Source organism: Crocodylus siamensis, chromosome 4, assembly GCF_052110815.1.
Source record: "Crocodylus siamensis isolate JL-2025a chromosome 4, ASM5211081v1, whole genome shotgun sequence".
NCBI classification, from domain to species: Eukaryota; Metazoa; Chordata; order Crocodylia; family Crocodylidae; genus Crocodylus; species Crocodylus siamensis.
In genome coordinates this window covers 50,857,133-50,880,014 of record NC_143398.1, presented here as the reverse complement: position 1 = coordinate 50,880,014, position 22,882 = coordinate 50,857,133, and the positions used below count along the sequence as shown (strand labels likewise).

At 45.5% G+C, this 22,882-nt stretch overlaps 1 protein-coding gene across 1 annotated transcript in view; it reads right to left on the bottom strand.

The window, feature by feature from the left end:
- The window catches only part of SAMTOR (S-adenosylmethionine sensor upstream of mTORC1), a 66,574-nt gene extending 48,529 nt beyond the window's left edge, over window positions 1-18,045 (bottom strand). The window contains exon 1 of the mRNA XM_090042280.1: window positions 17,826-18,045. Within this exon, the coding sequence (XP_089898406.1) occupies window positions 17,826-18,045 (220 nt within the window). The remainder of the gene's footprint in view (window positions 1-17,825) is intronic.
- Between the last annotated feature and the right edge of the window lie 4,837 nt (window positions 18,046-22,882).

Below are 22,882 nucleotides of genomic sequence, written 5' to 3'. Positions count from 1 at the left end.
CCCGTCCTGCTACCAAATTCCCAAACCCTGTGAGGCCATAATGGGGCCAGGCCAACCCCTCTTTCCCCTTGCAGAGTATCAGATCAGAGCCAGGCCATGATCCCACATGTGGTGTTGGATGCAGACCAGACTACATCCCTACCCACCATGGAGACCAGTAGGTACTGGGCTATTTGGTAGGTACCAGTAGGTACTGGGCTAACCTCCCATATGGCTGGTTTGGGTCTTGCCCCAAGTGCTGGATCAGTCTAGCAGATGAACTGAGCACTGTTCATCCAGCCCAAGAAAGGAAAACTTTGGGTACCCATCAAACAGGTCATTGCAGATGTGGCTGAGGCACTTGAGCCAGGCCTTTCCAGACAACCATGAATTTGTATTTTAGAAGAGGAGACCCATAAGAATTAGCACCTGCTGAGGCTGTTCAAGGAAGGACATTCTTCCAGCGGGGAAATTAAGTGAGACACAGAATCTTTGTCTCTGACAGACCTTTCTTACACTTAAGACATGATTAACTAGTTAATCATATCTTAAGTAGTGACTTGGCCACTCCATTAAATCAATGATTGGTGTGATGAAAGGAAGAATAAGCCACAAAGTTATTACACAAAATATGTGTAGTAATGTGTGGCTGGTTCCTATCATATGTTTGTGACCAGGGCTCCCAGCCTTCAAGACTGCATTATGCTACAGAGGCTGGAGTGCATGATGTGTTCCACTAGCTGGGTGTGCCTGTCAGCTGGTGGGTGCTCAGAGTTGAAGGAGCATAGGGAGCCAAGGTTACTACTTTCCAGTGAAAGGGAAACCTGGGATCGTGATCCTGGGCTCTGCCTGCACTGGCAACATGGCATGATGGGGTATGCTACACAATTCCCTGCAACCGTGCCTCCAGCATGCATGGCACAGCAGGAAGTGTGGTTGTTGGGATCAGGTTAAATTGTACCTTTATTTTAACCTCTGTCAGGGGTGTTTGGGATATGTTTGAAGGGATACAAATATTCTCCTGATCATTATTAGATCCTGAAAGGCTTTTAGTCTGGTAAGCATGCACCTTGGCAGGGGCAGAGTATTATGTTATGTGGGCTCCTCAAGAACCCAGTGGATAATGTGGAAAGAGCCAAGTAAGAAATTAAATTATATTTAAGCCTTGCCAGCAGAGTAAGTCTTAGTCTTCACTATGTTTCTGTGCCTAGAAAAACTAGAGTTCTTCAGCTATGGGCTGAGTAGAAATTGAATTCTTATATTTAAGATGCAGGATAAAATCAGGTAATTGTTCTGGTATTTTTTTAGTTTTGTTTCTTTGTTCCTTATCTCTGTCTGCATCTCCTCATCTGGTTACTGATACCTTATGTTTGATGTCATTTTTATAATAAATTGTTTTGTTATCTTTTATAGCATACATATTGTCAGTGATAATTGCAGGGTAAATTTGATTTAAATCACCGAGCAGGAAGCCTTGATTTAATCATTGTTTTCTACAAAAAGTACACTCTTGTTGTTTGATATTCTCTATTCATTTAACTTCTTGAAACTTTGCACTTTTAGAGACAGGAAAGGGCTTGTCTCTGCACTTTTGTGTACACAGTCAAGAGAGCTGATGAGTCTGTAATCAGGTCTGCTCTCTCACATCTCCCTATACTGCTGTTAACAAGCATGTTATCTCTGGAGATGCAAATCCACATTTTGATAACTGAAACTAAGAATCATAGAGCTGCTTTCATAGACATTAGGGCTGGAAGGGACCTCGGAAGATCATTGAGTCCAGCCCCCCAGGAAGTCAGCTGGGGTCATAGGATCCCAGCGAGATAAGCATCCAATTTGCTCTTGAAGGTGTTCAATGTAGGTGTTTGAACCACCTCTGATGGCAGGCTGTTTCAGACCTTGGGGGCTCAGACAGTAAAGAAATTCTTCCTTATGTCCAGCCTGAAACGGTCTTGCAGAAGTTTATGACCGTTCGACCTCGTCATCCCTTGGGGCGCTCTGGTGCACAAATGTTCCCCCAGATACTCATGGTCACCCCCGATAAACTTATAGGTGGCCATCAGATCACCCCTGAGCTTGCACTTTTCCAGGCTAAAGAGCCACATAGCTCTCGGTCTGCCTGTCATCGTAAGGTCTGCTTTCCTGACCTCTGATCATGCACATGGCTCTTCGCTGGACTCTCAAGCTTCTCCGCATCCTTTTTTGAATTGTGGAGCCCAAAACTGGACGCAGTACTCCAGCTGCAGCCTCACCAAGGCCAAATACAGGGGGAGAAGGACATCCCGGGATTTTCTTGAGAAGCATCTATGGATGCAAGCCAGCGTTTTGGTCGCTCTACTAGCCACAGCATTGCATTGCAGACTTATGTTCATCTTGTGGTCAATGATGACCCCCAAGTCTCTTTCTTCTGTAGTGCTAGCCAGCATAGCACTGCCGAGCCAATAAGGATGCTGTAGGGGGTTTTTTCCCTCAAGGTGGAGAACCTTGCATTTTTCAGTGTTAAACACCATCAGGTTCTCATCCGCCCATTTGCTGAGCCTGTCCAGGTCAGCCTGGATCACCTGCCTGTCTTCTGGCGTGAATGCTTTGCCCCAAAGTTTGGTGTCATCGGTAAACTTGGCCAGTCCACTCCTGACTCCAATGTCCACATTGTTAATGAAGATGTTGAACAGTATGGGTCCAAGGACAGAGCCTTGGGGGACCCCACTGGTCACAGGACACCATGATGAGTGACTTCCATCAATTACAACCCTCTGGGTCCAACCACGGAGCCAGTTTCCCAGCCAGTGGATCATGGTGGACCAAGGCCACAACTGGCCAGTTTGGCCAAGAGGTGATCATGGGATACCAGATCGAAGGCTTTTTTGAGGGCAAGACATATGACATCAATTTCTTCTCCCTTGTCCAGGTGATAGGTCACCTGGTCATAGAAGGAAATGAGATTGGTCAAGCAAGACCTACCCACAACAAACCCAAGCTGGCTATCCCCCAGGATGTTGGGGTTGGCCAGTCCATTAAGGATGGCCTCTTTAATAAACTCTTCTAAGACCTTCCCTGGGATAGAAGTCAGGCTAATGGGCCTAGAGTTAGCCAGATCCACTTTCCTCCCTTTCTTGAAGATACGTACCACATTGGCCTTCTTGCAGTGTTTGGGCACTACACCAGAGCGCCAGGAGTTTTCAAAGATCCGTGCCAGAGACTGGGCTATGAAGCTCACCAGCTCCTTGAGTACCGTGGAGTGTAGATTGTCTGGGACGGCTGACTTGAAGGTATCCAGCTTCTCAAGATGTTCCTTCATGAGGTCAGCATTAATGGAGGGCAGGGGATTTCCCTCGCCCGGACCTCCCTGTTCTGTAGCAGGCATGAGCGTCCCATGGGACTGATGAAAGACCAATGCAAAGTACCCATTTAATAGGTGGGCTTTTTTTCTTGGCATCAGTTGCCCCATCTGGTTCAGCAGGGGTCCTATGTTGCCCTTGCTTTTCCTCCAGCTCCCCACACATCTGAAAAAGGACTTTTTATTGTCCTTGATGCCTGAAGCTAGTTGGAGTTCAGTTGCAGCCTTGGCTTTCCTGGTTTGATCCCTGCAGGACCAGACCAGTGCAGAATAATCCTCCTTGGAGGTGAATCCCGTCCTCCATCCTTTGTAGGCCTTTCTTTTTAGCCTCAGGAGGTCTGCTAGGTTCCTGGAGAGCCAGGGGGGCTGTCGTGTCCTTTTGCTGCCTTTCCTCCGAGATGGAATAGACTTAGCTTGTGCACTGAGGATCACTCCCTTGAAGAGCAACCACTCTTCCTGGACTCCACTCCTCCTGGGGTCACAGTCCCTTAGGGCCTGAGCCTCCTGAGCTCATCAAAATTGGCTTTCCTGAAGTCAAGGGCTTCGGTGTTGCTGAGTGACTTGCGAGCTTTATGGCGGATGGTGAAGGTGATCAGCTTGTGGTCGCTGTCACCCAGCTTCCCATTGATCACTAGATCGCTGATTGGGTCATCCCCAGTAGCCAGTACCAGGTCAAGCAGCGCTTTGCCTCTTGTTGGCCCATAGACTTCTCGAGTCAGGTAGAGGTCATCCACACACAAGAGGAAGCTTCGCGACCACTTGGATTTTGCTGAGTGATCCTCCCACGAGATGTCTTGGTAATTTGAAGTCACCCATGACCACCATTGTCCTGGGGCATGCAGCCCCAGCCAGTTCCCGGGCGAACTCCTGGTCAAGCTCAGGACTTTGGGTGGGAGGTCTGCAGTAGACTCCCACCGTTGTGTCCCCTGTGCCGTGTTCCCCACGGATTTTAACCCAGAGGGTCTCCAGTCATCCACCCTGGTCACCAATATTAGCTTGCAGGGACATGTAGCTTTCCTTGACATAGACAGCTACACCCCCGCCCCTTTTATCTACTCAGTCCCTCTTGTACAGGATATAGCCATCTATACCCGAGGTCCAGTCATGGGTGGAGTCCCACCAGGTCTCCGTTATCCCTATGAAGTCATAATTATTTGCATTAAGCAGGAGGACGAGTTCCTCCTGCTTATTTGCTAAGCTCCTGGCATTTGTGTACAGGCAGGCAAGTGTCCTCTTGTGGGGCTCTTGCCTTGTCCACAGATGGAATCTTCTAGATTGAGCACCGAGTCCCATTGGGTAGAGTGGTTTTCTTTAATCTCTACTAATCTCTAGGAACCCCATAAGATTGGGCCCCTAATATAGTCCATGGCCTATAAAATTGTGGTTGTGACCTTTTTTAAAAAGTTTACATGAATATATTATTTCAAATAGTATATAATTAGGAGTTATAATCCCCATTCCATGATGATATATTTGATCTTTAACATATCTTAAAACTATCTTTATATAGGTTATTTTTAAAGCATCTTAACAAAAACTATGATTAAATAAAAAAAAAACCCTTTGATTTAAATTTTAAAAATTTGATTTTTAATTCTTTTTTAAATTGTTGATATTTATCCACCCTGAATAACTCAAAACATTTGACCATATGGGCAGGCCTCTTCCATGGAAGAGGGCATGACCAAATGAGGATACGATCCTTCTGCCTGGCAAAATCTCTGCTAAGGGCTGGCAAGACTTAGGTGGGATGGGAAAAGAGTTGGCGCCTGTCACATCTCAGTCTTGTTCTCAGTAGTCAAGCAGCAGACAGCAGGGAGGAGTTTGGAGCTGAAAGGCACTCCTGAAGGTGTGAGAACACCTCTTGAGATGCATTCCTGCAGTGTACCCAGCCTCATCTGAGGTCAGGGTGCATCACAATACCATCCAGCTATCTACACGTTGTCATAAAGCCATGTTAAAGCTAGTTTAAAACCACTTTAAATTAAAATATTTTACTATGGCATAGTTAACCAGTATGTGATTAAAAGCTTTGTTTTTTAGATGATATAAAATGGTTAGGTCCTACCTCCATTAAATATCTTTAATTATCACAGACAATCAGCAATACAAATTTAGCTAAATTAACAAGGAAAATACAGTGCACTCTACTTTTATATACATATTAGACAGGCACACCATTTACTTAACTACATTGCATCATGCCAGTCCCTAACAAATAAATGTAAGCTTATATATTATTTACATTGTAACAAACACTCGTTAGCTGTTAAGTGATGCTTAATTACATAATAACTCTCAGCCCCACTTTCTGCTTCAATTTATTTGTATTTGGTACAACTACATAATTTTTTTTTTTTTTTGGATAAAACTGTCTAGAAACTGTTAATTTCAAGTCTGCTGAAGTAGCCATGAAACGACTGGTTCCTATCGGTATCAGTGCTGCTATTAAAGACATAGGCCCTCTCCAAAACACAGTAAGTTATATTTAATGACAGCTGATGATACTGAATTGGCGCCAAACGCTTTGTTTTCTTTTCAGTCACAAGGCTATTTAGTTAAATGGAGTATGCTAAGAGCACCCATAGTTCTCAAAGTATGACATTGTTGTAAATTACTTTGGGATTGAATTTACAAGGGTAGCACTGAAAACTTTAAAAAGCAGAAAATTAACATTACCCTTGAAAACCTTACTGTGGTCTCCTTGTAGTTGCATATCATGATGGTTTTTATTTACATTTTTCCCTCTCCCTTCCTCCACCTCCCATACATTTCTTTCCTTCTTTTTAGCTATTAGAGACAGGATACTGGGTTAGATAAACCATTGGCCTGGCCCATCATGGCACTTCTTATGTCCTTATGTTATTCTAGAGAGGAACACAAAAGAATCTCCTTATTCTTGGATATTCTCCTTATTCGTGGCTATTAAAGCAAAGTCCATTTTGTGATGTATGATACTGGTTTGCCTCTACGTACTAGGTATTGTTATTAGCAAGAACTTCACAATGAGGCAATGTGAATTGGCAAAGGTTTACTGTGCTTAACTGTATCTAGCATCACAGCAGCTAGGAAGAGTAGTGGTAAGAACAGGCCTGCTTATCACTGGCAGTTGTATGTTGGAGCATGCTTGGTCACTATAGGGATGGTGGGACAAGGCTTTGTAGGGGTGAAGCATGGTCAGTGTAGGTGGGAGAAAGTTTCTTGTACATGTGCAAAGTTAGGGCTTTTATACTGTCTTTTTTCAGGGGTTTGTTAATTTGTCAGATTGGGTAAATTTTCACAGGTGTGGCAGAATGTATATTTCTGGTCCTGGGGTGACCCTTCTGTCAAATTTCAAATCCTAGCTTCAACGTGGGTGGTGATCAAGCTTCTCAGTTAATTTACTATAACAATTTTAACTTGTTTTCTGTATCCTCATTCTCAGAAACCTGAAACCCTAAAAGCAAAAAAAGGATCAGACTGTAACAGATACCCAGAATAAAAAATAGAAGCTCAAATGGTTTATTTTCAGTTGCTTTATTTATTTGCCAAAAGTGTGTCATAATGAAATGTCAACCCTAAATACAGGCAGCATTTCCTGCATTCCCTCTAATAACTACTTAACCCAGCACTGCTCAGCTCTTCTGAGTTCCCTTGCCTGTGCTAAATTCCCTGTTTGAATTGTTTGACTTGTCAAAGTCCAAATAATTTTCCTCTTTTTTTAAAATAGATTCATTCCTCAATCATTGTAAATCTTTGAAAATAACATTCTTTCTATATGTTTTGTCAGTTCTTTTTTAGGAATAATAATGGGAAGGAAGAGTTCAGTACACGTGCTCAGACATTTCCTTGTCCCTTCCCAATACTTCTGCCGTGCCCACAGTTTGTTCCAAACTTTCCCTCACAAAAAACTCTTGACAGATCTCCTTTAGGTGAACTCATTTTTTTGTAGAAGTAAAACATATTATCAAATGCGTGCTGTACATTTTCATCCCTAGTCATGCAGATTTTCTATAACAGGGTAAATTGATTTTTAAAATCGGGCAGTTTAAATAATCAAATGGAAAGTCTTTGTTTAAATAATTTATTTTAAATGGTTTATATATTTCAGTAGTTTTATCTGCCGTTGATAAAATAGCTAAAACATGTAGGTTTAGAATTAAGCAATTTTTCCACCAGATTTGGTATGACTTTCTTTTTAACTAGGATGGGAAAATACAGTTATTTAAGCAGCTATGCAACTTTTTACTCTTGGAAAATTAGTAGTTGGATAACTAACTTTTGCCCAGGATTTGTAATCATAGAAAATTAGGGTTGAAAGGGACCTCAGGAGGTCATTTAGTCCAACACCCTGCTCAAAGCAAGACCATCCCAAGCTGTATTATTCCAGCCAGGCTTAAAAACTTCCAAGGATAGACATTCCACAGACTGTCTGGGTAACCTGTTCTAGTGCTTACTACCCTCCTAGTGAGAGAGTTTTTCTTAATAGCTAACCTAAACTTCCCTTACTGCAGCTTGAAACCACTGCTCCTTGTTCTGTCATCTGCCACCACTGAGAACAGTCTAGCTCCATCCTCTTTGTAACCATGCTTCAGGTAGGTGAAGTCTACTTTTAAATCCCATCAGTCTTCTCTTCTCCAGATTAAATAAGCCCAGTTTCCTCTGCCACTTCTTGTAAATCATTCCTGAGGCCCCTTACAATTTGCACTGCCATTTCCTGGACTACCTCCAATTTACCCACATCCTTTCTGTAATGGGGGGCCCAAAACTGGACACTGGACTCCAAGATGTGGCCTCACCAGTGCCAAACAGAGAGGAAGAATCACTTCACTTGATCTGTTGGCAACTCTCCTGCTAATGTTGCCAAGAAGGCTAACAGTATACTGGGCTGCAAGGGCACAGTGTTGGCTTATATTCAGCTTAATGTCTACTGTAACACCCAGGTTCTCTTCTGCAGAACTGCTGCTTAGCCAGTTGATCCCCAGCCTATACCATTCCAAGTGCAGGACTTGGCACTTGTCTTTTTTGGACGTCATAAGATTTCTTTTGGTGTGATCCTCCAATCTGTCTAGGTATTTCTGAATACTAGCCCTATCTTCCACCATATCTACTACTCCCCCCAAGTCACAGAACTCTTTCATATCACTTCTGCTGTGGAAACCCTGTGCCTGGGCCCTGTGTGAGCAAATGTGGAGTTAGGTGACCCATCATTGCATTGGTGGCCACTGTTACCCCCAGTCTCTTGGTGGAACCCTTGTGAAACAGTTTGAAAACCACTGATGTACTGTATTAAGAGCTTGGTTTTATTGGGTGTCCTGCAGATTGTACTGCAGGTTACAGGTGACTGGCAGAGTGCTCATCAAGTTTCCTTCTGCTCCCCCGTATCGCCTTGGGGAGCAAAGAGGCACATGGTGTCAGGGCTGGGGAATGGAGCAGTTCCCCAGAGCTGGCAGAGCCCATGCCAGCCCCAGCTCATGCCAGCCCCAATCCCTGCCTTACCTCACCTTGGGGAAGAGCCGCTGCCTACCCCACATGAGAAGCAAGGAGCTTACCTTTGTTAAGTGTCCCATGGCGGCCCTTTCAGTTCAATCAATTGGAGATGATACCTTTTATTAAACCAACAAGATTTTTGCAAAAAAGTGTTGTTAAAGAGAGTGAGCACACTTTGTCTCTGCTGGGTGATTTTTCTGGTTTCTTCTGTTCTTACTGATGATTTATCCCAAGAAGGCATTAAACAGCAAGTGACTGTTGGAGCAGTGGCTTTGCGCCCAGGTTGCTGCCCTAGGGAACACGCAGGCGTCTTGCAAGCCGTGCGTCCCATGGCTCTTGGCTGCATTAGGGTGCGTCTCCCTTGCACTGGGAAGGGATCACAAGTTTGGCAAGCTCAGCGCTAGGACAAAGGTTGTACTGCCATCTATCAGTTGATTGTGTCCAGCCTATGGCTGCCCCAAAGCACTCCACTATGCTGCTCTGGGCAGCGGTTAGCATGGAGAAGGGAGGTGGCCAAACTCTGCCTGCTCCCACCTGAACACTTACTGTGAGATACTTACTGGCAGACAGTGCTGAAATGGGAGGTGGGTCCCAAGCAGCACGCTCATGGACCGCTACTCCCTAGAGGGAACATTGGTTGTCATAGGCAATGAGACGTGATCTCACTCCACAAGACACTATCCTGAACTTCAGCAGATTATGAAAAGCTTCCCCTAGGTACCTTATTAAAGTATCTTACTAAGTTTTTAAAAAAACAGGAAGGTGCAACAGGTAAAATGAACAGCAAATTGCACTAACGCATGGAGGGGGGGCTCTGATTTACAAAAATATAAATATAGAGATTATCAGTACTAAAACGGTTTAATTTCTTAATGTAACACCTCACAAAAGCTGGTTGGGAGTTTCCTGAATAAATGTAGAAAAGAAGGAAGGGTCTTAAGTTAGGGATATGGATTTTTTTTTTTTTTTAGCTCTTCCAAAAATATAAGCTTTGGTGAAACTTGTATAAGGAAGGGTTTCTCAGGTCCCTGAAGAAACTTTGAGAAAGAGAGAGATCCAGCACACACCTAGGATGTAGGAGAGATACACGTTTAATCCTGCTGAGTACCCTAGTCTGCTATACTCGGTTGTCCCTCTTTGTCTATTTCATGGGAGGCCTTGAAAGATCTCAAGTTCTTCCTAATGCCAAATTATAAAAATAGTGAAAATATTCAAAGGACATAAAAACCATTTCCTCCTTTTGACTCTTATACATCACATCAACCCAGCAAGCATTGCTGCTTCCATCTTCCAAAATTATTTTTGTTTATTTAATAAAATCTCACTACAGGGCCATTTCCATTCTTCCTGTTCCATTTTCATTAATCCTGTTCCAAAAGATTGAAAATCTAATCATTATCAAGTATTTCCAACACAGCTATCAGATTTAATAATTTTAATGAAGTACTTACTGAAAGTTTGGTAATGCTTTTAATTGTCCACCTCCAAAACACGAGACCTTACATTTCTAAATATTCTAGAATTGTCTTCTGAAGAGCATTCATTTTTCTGTGATCTGCTGTGATTTGTGCTCTGCATGCAAATCACAAAGAGGGAGCACAAGTTAAATGACGTTTGTAGGGGTAGGGGGCTGCTTTGCCAATCATGAGCAGGAACATCACAGGTGAACCTATCACGCAGACAAGAGAAACCAAACAAAAGCTTCATCTGTATCGCAAGAAAAGAACATCTGGAACTGTTGAAAGGCATGTTATGGAGTCAAGCAGTTGTAAAAAATATCACAAACCTCCTGTAGTCTCAAACTAATGATAGGCCATAAGTGAATCTGTGGTCCTAGGTTTACTTTAGAAAGCTATTCTTAGACTTGCATTTTTGGCTTATTGTATCTTTTCATGGCATTAGACCTGGTTTCTTTCCTGAAAAAGTTCTAAAATGTAATGTGTTTTTTATGTGCAAAGTTTTATATAACAAAATAATTGTCATTATAATAAAAGCTGACCAAAATTCAAACATATTTATGTTCAACTTTTCTATAATTGTATCTTTTTGAGGTTGCATCCTATGTACTAGAAAAATATGGCATATATCTGGTGCTGCTCATCGGATTTTCAAACTGGTATTGCAAATCAATGTATTTGATTTAACAACTGGGTTTTTTTGTTTTGGGGGGTTTTATTAATATTCTTAGTTTTGTACTTTGATCTGTGTAATCATGCTGAGTATGTAGTTAGAGCTCTGATTGTATTCTCTCTCATATAAAGTAGTCTGATTATATCTCTTGTTAAAACATGTTATTAAATTCTGTATAAATAGTCTAAAAGTACTGAATATCTATGGGATGAAATCAACTAGCATAAGCACCAGCTTTGGGTCATAGGTTGTGCAAAGTTGTTTTATTAACATTGTCTCAGCAGTAGCAGAGTTATTTGTATATTCTGAGAACTATATGGTCCTGCAATTTGAGTTCATTTTCATGAAGATTGAATTAATTTTAAAATAACTTTTACTGCAGGTTGACTTGAAGGGCTGGGGGGGGATAACTAATGAAGTGATTGGCTCAGATTCTGCAAGAAAATTCACAGCATTGACCCCAGTTTACACTGCTTATACACAGAAGAAATTTATCGTGGCTGGCAGAGGGGAATGTGCATTTACAGCAAAGATATGAAACTTGCCCCATGTCCTGAGTCAAATCTAGCCATGAGTTGGCTGCGGTGGGGCGGTAGCGGTGGTGGGGCTGGCAGGAGAGGCAGTAGGGCAAGCAGCCACTTGTTGCAGCACTAGCAATAGGCCAAGTGGCTGTTGAGAGCCATGTCCATGGGGGACCAGAGTCCCTGAATTCTCCGGTATACCATGCTCTCACCCTAGCCACAACTTCCCCAGCCTGCTGGTAACCTAGCAGGCTAGATGGAGCTGCTCTCTGGGCCAGATTCTGCCTATTAGCAAGACCTTTGACACCCTTGACCTACAGGAAAGGTTGCTTGTATTCTTTTTCACAAGTATCCGTGAAATCCTTTTAAAGTTTGATCACAAAGTATGTCAATAAGATGTCATGGTGTGCAAAGGGGTGTAACATTGTAGCCGTGGTGGTGTAAGGACATAGGCAGATGAGGTTCTTTGCGTGAATCTGATATCTTTTATTAGACTAACTTAAATATTCAACTATTTCAGTTGGTCTAATAAAAGATAACAGAGTCACGCAAAGAACCTCGTCTGCCAAGTTGTGCAAAGCAAACATGGCTTCAGTGAGTTAGGAAGAAAAAATGACCATTTTAATTGGAATTGGAAATCTTAAAAATGAGATGTTAGTTCAGACTTGAAGCACAATCTGAAATTTAATCATGTTTGACTTCTGTAGGAATACTTTAGGTTACCCCAAGTTGTTATTGTTGTTACTTATTGCCGTTTCTGCTTCAGTCAAAAAGCTTGACTTGTTACAAAGACTTATAATGATCAGGAGAATATTTGTATCCTTTCAAACATATCCCAAACACCCCTGACAGAGGTTAAAATAAAGGTACAATGGGATCTCATGCCTGATCCCAACAACCACACTTCCTGCTGTGCCATGCATGCTGGAGGCACGGTTGCAGGGAATCGTGTAGCATACCCCATCATGCCATGTTGCCAGTGCAGGCAGAGCCCAGGATCACGATCCCAGGTTTCCCTTTCACTGGAAAGTAGTAACCTTGGCTCCCTATGCTCCTTCAACTCTGAGCACCCACCAGCTGACAGGCACACCCAGCTAGTGGAACACATCATGCACTCCAGCCTCTGTAGCATAATGCAGTCTTGAAGGCTGGGAGCCCTGGTCACAAACATATGATAGGAACCAGCCACACATTACTACACATATTTTGTGTAATAACTTTGTGGCTTATTCTTCCTTTCATCACACCAATCATTGATTTAATGGAGTGGCCAAGTCACTACTTAAGATATGATTAACTAGTTAATCACGTCTTAAGTGTAAGAAAGGTCCGTCAGAGACAAAGATTCTGTGTCTCACTTAATTTCCCCGCTGGAAGAATGTCCTTCCTTGAACAGCCTCAGCAGGTGCTAATTCTTATGGGTCTCCTCTTCTAAAATACAAATTCATGGTTGTCTGGAAAGGCCTGGCTCAAGTGCCTCAGCCACATCTGCAATGACCTGTTTGATGGGTAAACATGCTCCTGGTCACAGCATTGGGAGTGACAGTTGAGAATTATTTCATATTATGCAATCTTGGCCTTGTTATATTGTAGGAAAGACATTTTATATCAATACTACAATGCATAAATATAAGAATGATGCATCTTAATTCCACCTATCTGTTGAGACCAAACAAGCCATATCAGCACAACAAACTCAAGCAAACATGCATGGCATCCCATGAACCCATTAAAACATTATAGGTTCAGGACAGATATTGTAACAGAGATCCTCCTTTGTACACTCCCCTCGTGGGCACTGATACAACAGAAGACCCTTCTTGCCTGTACACCCCCACCCATTTTTGCATTTCTTTTTCCTTCTAGGTATTGGCACAGACCTCACACACTCATTGCATGCGTGTGGCAAGGCTTGGAGCAAGCCAGAAAGCTGCAGTGGCTTTCTGTAGGAGAAACCTACAAACTACATCTACATATCAACTGAGCTAAGTGTTACTAAACATGACAAAGAAACAAAAATATCCACTTCAAAGCAAAGTCTGTAAGAGACAAAAAAAAAGCCAAGGTGCATTGAAAGCATGACTGTAAATATCTCCCAGTGAATACATTTCCTCTTTAATTAAAACCTATTTCCCAAAGCAACTTCCCATAGCTGTCTAAAGTTTTATGTTAAATCAGTCTACACGACTGCATCTATCCTAACTCACGTACTGTCCCCAGTGGACTTTGATCCTCACTGTCTCGCAATGCATTTTTATATTTCATCCGTCTCATCTTTGCCCTGGCATTCTGTATTTTGTGTTTTATACCTTTTAACAAATGCATTCTTTAGAGTAAACCATACCTTGTATTACTAAAATTATTATTATAAGAATACACTGAAATTGCAATCACTGGAATTATATTGCTGTATTGGGCTGGTCCCCTGCGTGAATGGAGTATGTAGGAGTCAGTAAATAACTGAATGACAAAGCAAGAGCCTCTGGCTGTTAATTAACAACAGCCTAGCCAGAGGAACTTACCATTACAAAACTCTACTCTAAAAGCCATTTTAAGCTAGTCGAGCCACCTGGAACCTGCAACCACATAGCCATTGAGTCAATCAATTCAAGGGTGGATGACCGAAACTGCACTGCAACGCACCATCAGGTGGAACCTTCAGTGACTGTGACTGACAGCTGTCATGCACTACTCAAGACTTGCGGCACAGCAACCTCCAGACTGGGCAGCCAAGATGATGCTAGGGGACCACACACATCTGCCAGAAAGGATAAACACAGCGAAGCATGTTTATCCCTTTCTGGCAGATGTGTGTGATCCCCTCAGTGGCACCCTCTCATCTAGCACCCTACCTTCTGAGAAAGAAGGATAAGCAGGCAACCTCCTTCTGGAGAAGATATCATCTTGGAGTCTGCTATTGAAGGTCAGCTTCCTCCAGTGCCCCGGATATAAACCAACATCAGTGCTACACTACTGCAGCAACTGCATGTGTAAGTATGTGTATGTGTGTGCCAGTGTGTGTTAAGGTGGCCAATACCCCTCATAACTCAAAGTTTGCACTGACGATTTCATTACCATATTGTAGACTCCTAACAGTTTCTCTAGAGAAAACTTTTTCTCCCTTCTATTTACCAACTGAAATCTAAAGGAAAAACCATCACTTGCATTAGAAACGGGGCCAGCCCAACTACGTTTTACAAACAGAAAAGGGAATATTGGTGTGAAAATTTAAAGTAAAACTGGGAAAGAACTAAAAATATGCATTTCTGTGACAAGTTTAATAAGTGCGGAAAAAAAAAAAACAAGCTTATTTTCCAGTTTCTCTTCCAAATTTAAATGACAGGTGTTTAAATATGGTATATGTTTTCCACATATAAATCAAAATACCCCCAAACAACCTCCATATTTGTATTGTGACAAATCGAAAATGAAGCAAATAAGTGGACCAACAATCTAATATGCAATTGAGGACAAAAATGGAAGGGAAGAATTAGACAAATATGCAAGTCAGCCAAGATGCAACTCTGAAGAAAGCTATTTTATGGGAAAGCATCAACTTTTGAAAGAATTGCTTAGACTTGTAAGCAACCTGATGCAAAACAAACCTTTTGCCCCTTCTCAAAAGTTACATTTTACTAGGGAAGATTTTGCTTTTATTTTTTTAAATTAGAAACATCACATTAAAAATAAACTTGGCTCTCACTTCAACAAACATCTACAATGCTTTAAATACCGCTAGCTAATGCAGTTCTGAAGCATGCCAATGTCATTTTTTCACCGACTCATTTTAGGAAAAAAAGGAGTCATGGGGGAGCTAAAAAATAAAGCCAGTCCAGTGATGCCAACTGTAATCAAATCAAGTAAAGCATGAACTTGCCTTTTTAATTAACTCACTACAGTTCTGTTCTCACTCCTGCATCAATTTCCAAAATAACAGAATGAAAGTCTGTGCACATTTTATGGGAAAACACATCTAAATGTCTTAAGTAAGTGTCTACTTCAATACTTTCATCAGACCAGAGTAACTTAAGATCCCAGTAACAGTATGAAAGTGCACCTCAATCATCTGCACAATGTGAGAAATATGTTCCTTAATGAAACTGAGCATATCCCTATTCTCTTTTGTTGCAACTAACCTGCCACTTAAATTTTAAAATAAGATGGCAAAGTGCTGCTGAAGAATCCATGCAACAGCAAGTCTGGTGTTGTTTATTAGATACCATTCAAATGAGATGAGGAACTTGCTGACTAGTTCACAGAACAAGCCTTGGCAAATGAGGAAGGAAGAAATACAGAAGAAAAAACCCACAACACTTACAAAAGCAATAAAATCTTAGAGCAACTGAAGATTTTGAAATAACATAAACAGCTTGATTCTATTCTACACGTAGCCTGCTGGGTCCAGTGCCTTAAGTTAAAATTCTTAACTGTGTATTCTACCATATTTTCTGAATTTTCCATGCTTACATGGAAAATGTAACCCCAGCATACTAATGTGACCACAGATTTTTGTTCAGTAAATACCATCTTAGGTTTTATCAACATAGTTACATATACATTAAGGTACTGCAAAGCTCTGATGAAAACAAAACCAAAACATTTTAGGTATGATCTGAATATGATCAAACACTACGGTGGGAGATTCCTAAGAGTCTCCGCCTGTCTTAAGAAGGGGGAGGAGAGTGAAGAAAATAAAACTCAGCTCCAACCTACAAATGAAACTCTAGAAAGAAGATAACCATTTCCTCATCATACCAACTAATGAATAATTTATAGGAACTACAACTGATTATATATATAATGAGAAATACCCTTACTGCATAAGTATGAGCTGTTAAACTGTTTTGTTACTTTCCCCAGTACAGTACAGTAAACTCTGCTAATTTGCACCGACTGGGAGAAGACTCACTATGAAGTTCTTGCTAACACGCAATATTTGGCACACAAAGAAAGGCAAACCATTATCATACATCACATATCTACCTTGCTCTAATAACTGTTTTTTCTGAATTAAAAACAATTATATTAGTATCTGTTAAACATGTTTACCTGCTATTGGCAAGCAAGATTGTGCTGGCAAGAGAGAATTTCACCTAGATTCCTGGGGAATTTAAGCTTTCAACCCAACTGCTCAAATGGTAATGTGTGCTGTGAACGATGCCTGAATTGAGGAGCCTTCTTTTCAAGCTTCTGTGGTCATCTTAGGGTTGGATGAATCAATACTCAATCTTCCTTGCTCTCCAGTACATAATGGCTCTCCCCCGTGACTAACAATAGGCCAGTAGACAAGAGCACCATGAACAGATAACCAAGCAGAGCTGGGTTAGGATTAAGTGCCCCTGCTGTAAGAGTTCCTCAAGCCCAGACTGCAATCTAGTATCAGTTCCAGATGATCTTCAGCAGCCAGGAAGGCCTATCTAATGCACACAGGGAACATGTGCATGAGCCCACATGAAGCTGTGAGCCCTGGCTGTTATCAGAGAGGGTCACTAAGACTGCATCAACAGATTATGAGGGAAAAAAGTAAAAGCAAGGATGAGGGTAGGAGCAGTGAAGTTAATAAATAGCAAGTGGTCCAAAAGCGGACACTGATCAGAGCACACCAGTCAGAGCCCTGTGGCCCTCCAATGAGTTCAAGGAGCCAGTGGGCACTGTCCAGTGAAACTCAGCCAAGCAGCCAGGAAGGACTTTTAGCACATCAGGGCAAAACACGGGCCAGGGTGCCCATCAAGGAAGCTATAAGCCCCCTTTAATACTTGGGGGGCACTAGTGATGTGTTACTGAGTACTTGGGACAAAAAATAATGAAAACAGGAACAGGAGTGGAGGCCAAAGGGCAGGAACTAGCATGCCAAGAAAGGACAGCAAGCGGACGTAGCATGCCCAACAGCACCCACGGGCCCCACAATGAGTCCAAGGAGCCAGTGGACACTGCCCAGTGAAACGCTGCCAAGCAGGCAGGAAGGAAGAAGAAAAAAGAAACAGTCCTTGGGATGTGACCAATTTCCGTTGTATGTGAGTCGTCTGGGAAAATATCCCCTGGCAGCTCAATGCGGGAGTTTGAGCGAGACCCTCCAGCAGGGAGCTACGCAGGGCAGGCTACAGCAGGGAGGGCCGCCCTTGCCAGCAGGCCGGCCCCCGAGTGCCAAACCTGCCTTCAGTGCCACTCCCCCCCGGATCCCAGCTGTCCGCGGCAACCCCGCTCCAGTGCGGCGCTGCGCCGGGGCCCGCGGGGGCTTGGGCCGAGGGTGGGCGCGGCCGACCCTACTGCTCAGCCGGCTCCTCCTCCGGCCCGGCCCTGCCAGCTCCCCCGCCAAGGGGCGGGGCGGGACAGGCCGGGGAGGCCCGCGCTCCGCTTCCCCGGGCCCGACCCCCGCGCGCCGCCGCTACCTTCTCGGTACTTCCTGCGCAGCCGCCGATGCACGCTCTTCACCACCCCCGACAGCTTCTCCTGCTCCAGCTTCCGCGCCTGCTCGCGGGGCTCAGCCAGCGCCGCAAGGGGCGCGCCGGCGGCGGCGGCCGGAGGCTGCGGCTGTGGCTCCATAGTCCCCGGCTCCGCCGCGCGCACCGGGCTGATAGCAGCACCGCCCCCCTTGCTCCCACGGCGCATGCGCCGTCACGTGACGCGCGCCGGCCGCTGGGAGACGCAGTCCGAAGCCGCCGACGCGGGGGACGGGTCCCGGGGGCGGGGCGGGGCCTGAGCTGGGTTAGGCTCCTCCCCCGCGGCCTGGCCGCCCCCTGCGCCCACAACGCTGGGACACTGAGCCGAATCGCGGCGGGGCTGCCTCTGAGGAGCTGCCTCTGAGGGGTGGGGTCCTCTCGCTGCCTGGGCCCGGCCTGGCCTCCCATACTTTCGGCTTGGGCCCTGCACCTCAGCCCAGGCCTCAGGCAGCTGCGTGCAGATGTGCAAATCCAAGCCTGACGTTACTCGGTCGGTGCCTGAGGCAGACCCCGAGTACTCAGCAAGGGGCGGGAGACACTGAAGTGTCGGAGTCGAAGAGCCTCCCCCGTCCAGACCAGTCCAGGCCTCCAGGTCCTAGCGCCTTTAGGGTCGTTGGAGAAATAACTGCAGCTGTGCCAGATGCACCGTATAGACCACAAAACGTATATACACCCAGAATGGTTAAACACCTCCATATTAGCCAAAGAGGATATCTAGATGGTTCAGTTTGGCTATGGTGCTTGCTCAGAAGCGTCCATCCAGACTGCTGCCCTATGCCTCAGCTCTGCTGTGATGCACGTCAGTGTGGAGAACTTACTAGTCCTTCGAGGTTTGTGATTTCTGAAGCACACACAGAACATCTGGTAACTGTGTGCAAGCTTCCCTCCCCTCCCCTCCCACATCCAGGTGGCACCTATGTGGGCTGCAGAGGGATGCCACTGCCCTCATTCCCCCCCGCCCTGCTTCTGGGAGGTGGCAGTGTGGGGTGGTGGGTGGCAGCAGTCTGTTGATAACCCTGGCCTAGAGATTAGAGGGCTTGCTCACAAAATGGGAGACCTAGGATCTAAGCCCTTGAAGGATTCAAACCCACATTTCCTGTTTCCAAAAATAGCCTAACTATTGGGCCAGGGCTTAGTGTGTGTCTAAGTCCCTTCCATTGGTTTTGTTGAAACCGAGCCACTGTATAGCCAACAATACCAGATTCATGGGGCCAGAATTCTACGTTAGACCAGGGTGTCAAAGACGTGGGCCATGGAGTCCAAGATTCTGGACCATGGGTCTCGGACTGACCCAGCATTCCACATGCGACATGTGCCAGCCCCAGTCCTGCACATGGCATGCAGCATGCAAAGCTGTTCTGATGTCATGCCAGAACGGGCCTATTACCAATAGGATTTCTTTTTGCCAGAGCCCCCCAGGGACTGACACAGCAACTTGTCTGATGTGCTACCAAGTGAACTTCAATAGTAACTGCTATGCAATATTACAGGTTTTCTCCCCATAATGCAATCTGGCAAGTGGCTGCTTGGACTTTCAGTGGCATCCTTCAGGGATCCTCCATTGGGTGTGTGTGATGTTTGTTTCTGGCTTCTCCATTGTTTGAGCAGGGATGCAGCAGCTGTGTCTGTCCTCTCAGAATCACTGCATGTTAACACACCTATTGCTTTGTTCGTTCATTACTTTTGTAATTTTATCATTCCAAATTGTCCAATCCCCTGGCACTGTTCCAGGCACATTCCTTAAAAGGAAACTGTTGTGCCTTGCTCACCTCATGCACTAATCACAGCATTCACGTCTCCCGGTGCCACAGAAGGTGCTCTGTTCAGTTTTATTGCTTAGTTCCCAGAAGGCCTGGACTGTGGCTAAGAGCCTTAACACAGCTCAATTCGCCTGCAGCAGAGCCCACAGACTGTCCTTGCAAACTGGACCCCTGGACTGGGGCCAGCGCATGGGGCTAGACCCAGCACATATGCTGCATGCAGCCTAGAGGGCCAACCCAGGGCATGCATGGCATGCAGTGCCCACACCAGACAGACCCTGTGTTCTGGCGCCGCAGCTGGAATGGATCAGACAGGTAGAACAGTCCCACACATCACAAGCAGCGCACAGGCACCTGATGAAGCACATGCCTCTTTTTTTTTTTTTGGAAATGTGTCTCAGGCCAAAACTGTCAAATCAGTTCCCAATTTTATCAGCAAAGCAGAGCTTAGTCATTCAAGTCTGTGTAGCGCTACCACTATCAACTATCCTACCTCCCAGACTTCAGTCTGTGACTTCAGATACTCCTAAATCCATGGTAGGCATCCTACATGCAAGCCCCAAACTCAGAGGCCTTGGAGTTCAGATGCCCCCTAGTCTCACTTGCCCCTAGCCCAGGGGTTGTCAACTGGGGGTATTCATACCTCCGGGGGTACTTGGGAAGGTCCTAGGGTACCCCCCACGCACCACCCTGCGCCACAACCTCCTGGGAGCAGGGCCGGGGGGGAGGGTGGAAGGGCAGCAATGTCTCTCTGCAGGCTGCACTGGCACTGCCTGGCCGAATAGACATGGCGGTGGGAGGGGAAGCTTGCATGCGATGGCCACCACCACCACCCACCACACACCACCCAGTGCTGCCACTGCTCTGAGTCTGGCCACGTGCCACGCCCCTCCACCACCTCCGGCTCCACGTCCAGCTGCTGGGGGTACACTTATTAAAAAAGGTTGAACATCCCTGCCCTAGCCAAAAGGAGCAAGCTAGAAGGCAAACCTGACAGCAATCCCTCATCGCTATAAATTGTGTAGCCACGATCCTCGCATTTGAGGGCATTTGTAGACACTCAGAGGGGGACAGCTTGCCTTCACCCACTAACTATGCCAAGGCATTCAAGCCAAGGAGAAGGGTATCTCCCCTGCCAGGCAAACAAAACTACCTGGGCCAAAAACCACCTCATGGTATCTCCCTTGCCCATGCGTCATGCTGACTCCACGCACAACCCCTGAGCTAGTGCTGGTCCACTGCACTGAGCACTGTCTTGGCATACATGCTGCACAAGCTGCCCATGCTAAATTGGCTCTGTGCACTGGCTCTAGTGCATGGGGCTGGTCTGTGGGTCCAATGCAGCCTACAGACCAACCCCATGCCCCTTTGAGAGACGTGATTAGTTTGACACTCTTGCATTAGAAAGAAAACAGAAAAAAACAGGAATAACAACACCAAGGGATGTGGTGCTGGCTCCTACCTGGGGGTCTTTAAAAGGAGGCTTGAAGCCTACCTGGCTGGGGTCATTTGAGCCCAGTTTTTCTCCTGCCGAGGCAGGGGGTCAGACTTGAAGATCTACAAGGTCCCTTCCGACCTGACTTCTATGATTCTATGAACTTTGGCAAGAGGGACTAGAACAGGGGTGTCCAAACTTTTTGAATGTGGGGCCGGATTATAAACTGTTTAGGGGCCGGCGAGCCATATTCAAAGACCTCACAGAAAGCGGTATCACATCAGGAAGTGATGTCATGTGACCTTTGACACCAATGAAGTTGCAAGAAGTGACAATGAAATGGGTCTGGAAATGTGGTTTAAAATCCAAAATAAAAACAATATCAAAGCAACAATGGAATAATACCAAACATTTGACTAAAATAAACACTTTCACTTCTAGTCACTTCTCAATGAATGAAAGAAGCATAATGCAGGCTTGCCCTGGGACATACAGCGCCAGGTAGAGGAAGCCATGGAGGAGCAGCCGGCTGTTGGCTTCCAGGAGCAGCAGCGAGGAGGAGGAGGAGGAGGAGAAGCAGTGCCTCAGGACGCTACCTGGCTCCACTGGGGATGAGGAGCCTGGTCTTCACACATAGCCATGCGTGTGCAGCCCACCTCCCTCCTTGCCCCCAGCTCCCATGGAGGAGGAAGAGGAGGAAGGCGCGAGTGTGACCTTGTGGTTCCTCCTCACAAGCACACACATGCGTGTGGCACCCCCACGCGGGCTCCTCAGCATCCTGCCCGGAGATGCGGCCCCACTGACAGCTGGGCAGCCATGTTTCACACTCACATGCTCATCCCCACACTGGACTGTGCCGCCCCACGCTGCCCTTTCCCCGCTGATGCAGTGTGGACCGCCCCCGGTGTGGAGCTTAAAGGAGCTGTGTTATGGGCATGGCAGGGGGAGGGGAGGGGGGAGGGGTGCCTCGGCCCAGGCCCTGAGACCCTCCTGGTGCAAGCGCTCCCACCCCAGCCTCCATGGCTGCGGTTGGGGGAGCTGAGAGAGGGGCCCTGCTCCCCCCAGGGAGAGGGTCAGCAGTCACTGTGCAGCCAACTGCCTCATAGTCCGTGTTCGCCAGTGACCCGCTGAGGGGCTGGGGCAGGGACAAGGGGTGGGAACGAAACTAATGCAGCACCTTGAGCCTCAGAAAACGGCTTGGCAGGCTGCACGGTGGCCTGCGGGCCATATGTTGGACAAGCCAGGACTAGAAGCTATGATTTATCTTTGCCTTGGGAGTGCTCACCCATCATTGTATCCTCTTGCTTTCCTTTTGTTCGATGAATGTCCTCTTGGCAGCATTCCAGCTCCCCTTACCCAAACTAGTCTGTAGTCTGGTGAATAGCTCATGTTTCTAGAAAAGTAAAACTATAAATTTAGGTCTCCTCAGCCTGAGAAGGATCCAAAACCCAGGTCTCCCATTTCCTTGGCAAGTTGTGAAAGATCTAAGCTTTTGGTCACCACCACTATCAGTTCTGTTAAATAAATGATCATGGTGTGCTTTAAGCTGAATTGATTGCTACCGTCAGTTAAATGTCATCTGGCCACTCTGGAGCCTGAGAAGACGAAGGCACCTAACTTGTAGGCCTGAGTCAGGCATTTAAGCTCTGAGCATGAGCAGGAGATGAGACAACCTTAGGCTTGGTTTTTCCTGTTGTTTAGTTCTGCACACCTTTTTGCTCAGCTGCAGATGCCCTTGGGATATGATTAGCTCTCCCCCTTCATAGCACAGGGATACTAGACACACAGCTCTGTCATTTTGGATCACTCTT